At 38.6% G+C, this 7,846-nt stretch overlaps 1 protein-coding gene across 1 annotated transcript; it reads right to left on the reverse strand.

The window, feature by feature from the left end:
- Positions 1-792: 792 nt before the first annotated feature.
- On the reverse strand, positions 793-7,846 carry LOC138319881 (testisin-like). The gene is made up of 3 exons (XM_069263003.1): positions 7,697-7,846; positions 5,337-5,488; positions 793-1,609 (listed from the first exon to the last, which is right to left on the reverse strand). Exons 1-3 carry the CDS (start codon positions 7,749-7,751, stop codon positions 1,460-1,462), a joined length of 357 nt encoding a protein of 118 aa, XP_069119104.1. The 5' UTR covers positions 7,752-7,846; the 3' UTR covers positions 793-1,459.

Consider the following 7,846-nt stretch of genomic DNA (forward strand, 5'->3'; position numbering starts at 1 on the left):
CACCATTGTGTATGTATGGTGCATATTAATGAGCAATATGTATTCATACATTTCAGAGTACCGGTCATCTTTAACAATTTGACCTCGCGTTTGGCCCTAAAGAGGGTCAGCCCAACTATTGTCCGATTTAATTAACCATCCAAGATGTATCAGCAATTTGTTTGTTTGTTTGAATAATTAACGTCCTATTAACAGCTATGGTCATGTAAGGACGGCCTCCCATGTATGCTGTGTGTTGCGTGTATGTTGTGAGAGGTGCGTATTTTGGGAGACTGCGGTATATCCATGTTGTATCTTCTTGTATAGTGGAACTGTTGCCCTTTTTATAGTGCTATATCACTGAAGCATGCCGCCGAAGACACAAAGCAACACTTCCCACCCGGTCACATTATACTGACAACGGGCGAACCAGTCGTCCCACTCCCTGTATGCTGAGCGCTAAGCAGGAGCAGAAACTACCACTTTTATAGTGTTTGGTGTGTCTCGGCCAGGGGACAGAACCCAGAGCCTTCCTCACAGGCGCGAACGCTCAACTCAAGGCCAAAAGTGAGGCGGTGCCAAGGGAGGCATTAGGAAACAAAGTCAGTTAGGAAGAAGAGAAAAGATAAGATCCTAAATTTAGTCGCCTTTTACGATCATGCAATAGGGGCAGCAGGTACAATTCTTACGCCCTACCTGCAGGGCCAGTGTACCAGCAACAATTGGTGAAATTCCGAGAAGTGGTTGTCATGAAATCATTTATGTGAATAGTTGATGGACCATGCAACTTAAAAATAAACAAAAAGTACGGAATGATTTCATAGTGTTAGTCTTTATTTTATTTGATATTACTGAAACTATTAGAGAAAGTTGTTTTTGAGAAAGGATCATGTATTTAGAAAGGGAAATACAACACCATTTAGAACGAATATACTATGTACGTACCCGGTCCGCTATGTGTGCTAGTGGAGCACTGGGGCAAACAATTCTATGCTTTTGAAAGTTTTCCAACTGTGCCATGCTTATAGATGCATTTATATATAATTCTCGTGTAAAGTAATATAACGATCTTTCGTATTATCAAAATTTGCAAAATTCTTATTATCCAAGTCAGGAGGAACAATATTACCTTTCTAAATTCATCATTCTCGTATTAACACACATTATATGACCAGATTGTATTAATATTAGATTTGAAATTTCACACAATGATCCTAGGATCACAGCAATATATATTTTGATGATCCTAGGATCACCGCAATAGATAGTTGTATGATCCTAGTATCACTGCAATAGATAGTTTGATAATCCTAGGATCACCGCAATAGATAGTTTGATGATCCTAGGATCACCGCAATAGATAGTTTGATGATCCTAGGATCACCGCAATAGATAGTTTGATGATCCCAGGATCACCGCAATAGATAGTTTGAACAAAGTCACGCTTTTAACTTGAATGGTAACGTAACAACGGATGATGTTACTTCATATTTTCCAAGATCCATTGCCTGTGGAAGGAGGTCCTGATATAACCGTTAACGTTGCCACATTTGCCTGTACCAAATGCCGTAATTCCTGCGTGTACCCACTTCTTGTTCACAAGGCACTGGAGAGGACCGCCGCCGTCACCCTGGAAATTAAAACATAGTAATTGTTTACAAGAGGCCAAGGGGCCTTAACGGTCATCTGACAAAAATTATTTTACTAAAGACGAAAAGAGAGGTTACATGATTTCATAGTAAATGATCCCGCCTCTCCCTCTCCTCACCATTAGGTACCATCTTTCTTGATTATTATCTGAAATTTGATTTTGCTTTCCCAATTATATTTTACACCAAATCTGATTGTAATCCACTCTAAAGTTAAAAAGGAGTTGGACGTTTAAACAAAATTTAAGCAACTTTCACTAGTTAAGGCCCCGCCCCTCTGCTCCTGGGAGTCGGACCAGGCTGATTTCTGTACTCCTCAAATAATGCCTCACACCAAATCCCGGTATAATCCACAGATTAGTAAAGAAAGAAGGCCATTTTAAGCAAAATTGTAGCAATGTTCCCTATTTGAGGCCCCGCCCCTATGCTTGTGGGAGTCGAACCAGGCTCATTTCTGTAAATTATGATTGTACCTTACATAATGTCTCACACCAAATCCCGGTATAATCCTCTCATTGGTAAAGAAAGAAGGCAATTTTAAGCAAAATTGTAGCAATGATCCTATTTGAGGCCCCGCCACTCTGCTCCTTGGAGTCGGACCAGGCTCATTTCTGTAAATTATGATTGTACTCCTCAAATAATGCCTCACACCGAATCCCGGTATAATCCACTCATTGGTAAAGAAAGAAGACCATTTTAAGCAAAATTGTAGCAATGTTCCCTATTTCACCGCGCGCGCCCCTCTGCTCCTCGGAGTCGGACTAGGCTCATTTCTATAAAATATGACTACTCCTCAAATGTTCCCTATTTGAGGCCCCGTCCATCTTCCCTTGGGTATGATTGCCCTCCTCCTACCGATGTTTCACTTTAAATAAGAGTTCATTTTTATGAAAATGTTAAGAATGTTCTGTTCACTATTTTGGGCCCGCCCCTCTGTCCCTTGGGGTAGAATCAGGGTCATTTATAAAATCAAAGTACTGAAAGTACTGCAGCGGTAAAACCTCTCGATGATATGAGATGATTCGAGTGTTAAAGATTGATAAGTGATAAGTCAATGGTTATATTAGGCAAATCCACTCAGAAATTTTACTTTAGAATGATAATTTACTTTGAAATTTGACTACTGGTGACAAAAACTGTTATTTGTAAGGCTTGGACATGATAATTTACTTTGAAATCCCTATACCCCCACTCTCCCATTGTCAGCTGATTGTTCTCTGTTTTGATTTACCTGTACCTGTTATGCTTGTGAGCAATTTTCAGTATAAGAGGTTCTTAGGAGATATGTACAGTATGAAACAATTGGATTACTATCAAGCTCTGTTCAGCGATTGCAAGAAAAATCAGTAAATGAAAAAAAGAAATTGTCGGAAACTTTAAATGTAAGTAAATTTCATTTGAAATTAATTCCATATCTGTGCTTTCAATCGATAAAACGCTTATACATTAATACTAAGGCATCATTTGTTGATAAAAAGGTTCATGAGGAATGAGAACTTTTCCTTAAAATACGAAGTTGCTATCATATAATAATTAATTGGAATAATAATTAATGAAGCTTTTTGATGTGCATTTAATGTGATTTTCTTATTGCATTGTCACCATTGGTTAGTATGTGAGGTGAGATATGATTATCTCCCCCTCTCTTCCAGCATTTGTTACCATATTTGACTGCACACATGTTCAGCCCCTTTCATGGTCATGTAATAATCCTGATAGGCCATGAATGGGGGATTTATAGTGGAACTGTTGCCCTTTTTATAGTGCTATATCACAACATGCTGTCGAAGACAGCACGCATCACGCTACACCCGATCACATTATACTGACAACTGGCGAACCAGTCGTCCCCTCACCGAATGTTAAGCATGAATATAAACAATCATTAAGAATTATGGTGTGTCTCGGTCAGGGGACAGACCCCAGAGCCTTCCTCACAGAGACGAGCGTTCAAGCACATGCCAAAAGTGAGGTGGGGTTAAGGGAAACGTTAGGAATAAGAAAGTAAGGTAGGAAGAGAGAAAAGACAATATCTTAGGCTAAATTTAGTTGCCTTTTACGACCATGCACTAGGGGCAGCAGGTACAATTCTAACGCCCTTCCTGCAGGGCCAATGTACATGTAATAAAAACATGATCATAGTAATATGTGTGCAATGAATAAGATCCGGGGCATTTCTCTTGTTTCATGACATCTTTGTTATAAATTTCCTGTCTTAAATGCGTATGTATTTGTGAATGAGTATTGTTTTGGTTTAATTAGTTTAACGTCCTATTAACAGCCAGGGTCATTTAAGGACGTGCCCGGTTTGTTGGTGGAGGAAAGCCGGAGAACCCGGAGAAAAACCACCTACCAGCGGTCAGTACCTGGCGACTGCCCCACATGGGATTCGAACTCGCGACCCAGAGGTGGAGGGCATGTGGTAATACGTCGGTACATCTACCAGATATCAAATTAATTCTTGATAATAGGATAAATGTACTTCTTGTTCTTATTTCGAGGCAGTAGCGGGTTGAAATTTTTAACCAGGTTCATCAAATGACATGTCAAAAAAATATACTATGAACTGAATCTGATTCCCGAAATGAGCAAATCGTATCATTGAGGTTGAAATCACTGTTTCATTGTTATGATAATTGATTCACCAAGTAGCTCATGTGGATCATGATATAAATTTTACTACAGTAAAGCCTTGCTATAACGAATCCCATGGGACCAGAAGAAATAATTCGTTAAGACAAGAGTTTAGCTATAGTTTCTGAAACTAAAAGTTAATTAAAGCCAAAGGCTTATTGTACCTATAATCAAAGTTGTTTCTAAGCAACTCATAAATTCCCAAGTCGGCAAGAACGTATTCTTTGACTGATTTTCCATTATCGACAATTAATTTGTATACTTGTTTGATAGTTTCACTTTAAAACAGCCAGCACTTTCAGAACAAAATTCTGGAAAAAAGTTATAGAGCAAATACGGTGTGTCTGTCTGAAGGGACCACGAAATCACTTCGTATTTCGTTATACGTTTCTCGAAAAAGGAAATAAAAGGGGCCAAAACCGAGGATTTGCAGGTAGAGCATTATGATTGTACCTGCTGCCCCTATTGCATGATCGTAAAAGGCGACTAAATTTAGAATCTTATCTTTTCTCTTCTTTCTAATTGACTTTATCTTTCCTAATGCCTCCCTTGGCACCGCCTCACATTTGGCCTGGAGTTGAACGTTCGCCCCTGTGAGGAAGACTCTGGGTTCTGTCCCCTGGCCGAGACACACAAAAAGTCTATAAAAGTGGTAGTTTCCATAGCTGTTAATAGGACGTTAATTAATCAAACAAACAAACAAACAAGTGGTAGTTTCTGCTCCTGCTTGACGCTCAGCATACAGGGAGTGGGACGACTGGTTCGCCCGTTATCAGTATAATGTGACCGGTTGGGGTGTGTTGCTTGGGTGTCTTCGGCGGCATGCTCCAGTGATATAGCATTATAAAAAGGGCGACAGTTCCACTATACAAGAAGACACATCACGAACATACTGCAGTCTCCCTAAACACGCACCGGCACTTCATCCACACGCTACCCACTGCTATCATGACCCTGGCTGTTAATAGGACTTAAACAAAATCAAACCAAAAAACCGAGGATTCGAATTTACTTCGTAAGAAGCAGAAATTCGTAGTAATCAGATTCGCCTTAAGAAAGTTTTACTGTACTTACAAAACATGCGCCGCTGGGAGATGCATCAGTACACATTTGATCATCAGCTAATGAGAGGTTGAAAGGATCAAACGATTGTTGGCACACAGCATTCGTAATTACAGGTGTCTTCAGTTCTTGTAGAACATTTGGTCTTTTGAGCTTTCCCGCATCTGGAAAATAGAAAAGGCTTGTCAATGTATAGAAAACCTATAGAATGTCAACTTTCCCAATTTTTTGTTTGTTTGATTCAATTAAAGTCCTATCAAAAGCTAGGGTCATGTAAGGACGGCCTCCCATGTATGCGATGTGTTGCGTGTATGTTGTGCGAAGTGCGTGTTTTTGGAGACTGTGGTATATTCATGTTGTTTCTTCTTGTATAGTGGAACTGTTGCCCCTTTTATAGTACTATATCACCGAATTATGTCGCCGTAGACACCAAGCAACACACCCCACCCGGTCACATTATACTTACAACGGGCGAACCAGTCGTCCCACTCCCGGTATGCTGAACGCTATGCTGGAGCAGAAACTACCACTTTTATAGACTCAGCAGTTTAATTATCGAGACGATAATTCAAAATTGGGTATTGCCCTGTAGGTAGGGTGTTAGAATTGTACCTGCTGCTCCTATTGCATGATCGTAAAAGGCGACTAAATTTAGGATCTTATCTTTTCTCTTCTTCCTAACTGACTTTATCTTTCCTAATGCCTCCCTTGGCCCCGCCTCACTTTTGGCCTTGATTTGAACGTTCGCCTCTGTGAGGAGGGCTCTGGGTTCTGTCCCCTGGCCGAAACACACCAAAGTCAATAAAAAGGGGTAGTTTCTGCTCCTGCTTAGCGCTCAGCAAACAGGGAGTGGGACGACTGGTTTTTCCCGTTGTCAGTATAATGTTACCGGGTTGGGTATTTTGCTTGGTGTTTTCGGCGGCATGCTTCAGTGAGAAAGGAGACGTTAGAATTATTTGTTTGATTAATTAACGTCCTATTAACATCTATGGTCATATAAGGACGACCTCCCACGTATGCGGTGTGTTGCAAGTATGTTGTGGGAGGTGTGTGTTTTGGCCTTCTGTTGAGCGCTTCCCTGTGAGATAGATTCTGGGTTCTGTCCCCTGGCCGAGACACATCAAAGTCTATAAAAGTGGTAGTTTCCACTCCTGCTTAGCGCTCAAACATCCTAAATGACTGGACAATTCTTACTATAGAATAGAAATACAAATTAATTGCTTACTTTAGTAGTAATATATAATCACGAATTTGTTATATAATTAATCTATGGAGTCATACAGAACATAATAGGTGACAAATAGGTTCAATTTATTCGATCTGATTAAAATACACATCCTTATTTCGATGAATGCAGTCTTTTGAATACTGATGTTTGTAAAACGTTCCACAATTATTAGTGACGTGGATGATTATAGCTGCCGTTTTACCAAAATGTAATATAGATTAACCGAATAAATAATGTATATAAAATGTAATATTAATAATAGATTATCCTAATAAACACTCTGGATAATGTATTTAAAATGTTCTATTGATAATAGATTAACCTAATAAATACTGTGTAAATAATGTATATTATATGTTCCCTCACATGTGAGTAGTTGACTCAATGTGCAATCCAATGAAAATACTTTCCATTATTATTATATTATGTAAATGTAATTATATAGGGATTGGATGAAATTTTAATTTTCATAACGGCTATGAATAGCAGAAGCGTTAGCGCTCTTCGGAAGATATGTAGATAGCTTCTGCTATTCATAGCCACTATGAAAATTAGAAAAATGCATTCAATCCATCTATTTACATTATAATAATTTATGAAAATAAAAAATGATTGGAAGGCTATTATATTATAGTTAAAACTATGACACCAATATACGACGAGAAACGAGATTAATGGAACAGCTGGATGATAAAGTCGTTCCACAACGTCGCGTTTTCAAGCTTCCGCCTTCCGGTCGACCTTTTTTTGCAAATTACAAACGATAAAAAAGAAATGTAGTAAAAATGAGATTCGATTGACATATTACAGTAAACTTAAGTTGATTCTACATCAAGAAACAACACATTAAAGATTATACATTAAAATATTGCGATGGACTATTTTTTATTGAAATGAAACATGTGTATTGTTTGAAATCAGCTGATCGATGCACGAGAATCGTTGTATTCATAGTGTTTTCATAGACAAATGTTTGGTTTCGTCAGTTGGTTGATTCATATAGTGACGAAACACTCAGAATGTAAATATATAATTATGTGTCGGTATATGAGACTGTCATTGACCTTTTATGATTTCACCATAATAAAATTTTCAATAGTATTTTTAATAAAACTATCATTCACGTCTTTAAGCTATGACTTACTATTGATGAAGTCTCCCCATCCTGTACTGTAGCAGGTTTTGTTGATGAAATCCATACTGTCGTCCGCCAGCTTCGGTATTGGTTGAATGTATTTGTTGAATTCTACACGTCTAGTGAGTTTGAGGATCGCTATTCTTAGTGTTAATCCTT

Source organism: Argopecten irradians, chromosome 3, assembly GCF_041381155.1.
Source record: "Argopecten irradians isolate NY chromosome 3, Ai_NY, whole genome shotgun sequence".
NCBI classification, from domain to species: Eukaryota; Metazoa; Mollusca; class Bivalvia; order Pectinida; family Pectinidae; genus Argopecten; species Argopecten irradians.

Excerpts from the sequence above, each read along its gene's own strand:
- LOC138319881 (XM_069263003.1), bottom strand. The coding sequence starts at position 7,751 with ATGGATTTCATCAACAAAACCTGCTACAGTACAGGATGGGGAGACTTC. Across the intron at positions 5,489-7,696 it reads ATGGGGAGACTTCATCAATA|ATGCGGGAAAGCTCAAAAGA; the intron begins GTAAGTCATAGC and ends TCTATTTTCCAG. Across the intron at positions 1,610-5,336 it reads CTCCCAGCGGCGCATGTTTT|GGTGACGGCGGCGGTCCTCT; the intron begins GTAAGTACAGTA and ends TTTAATTTCCAG.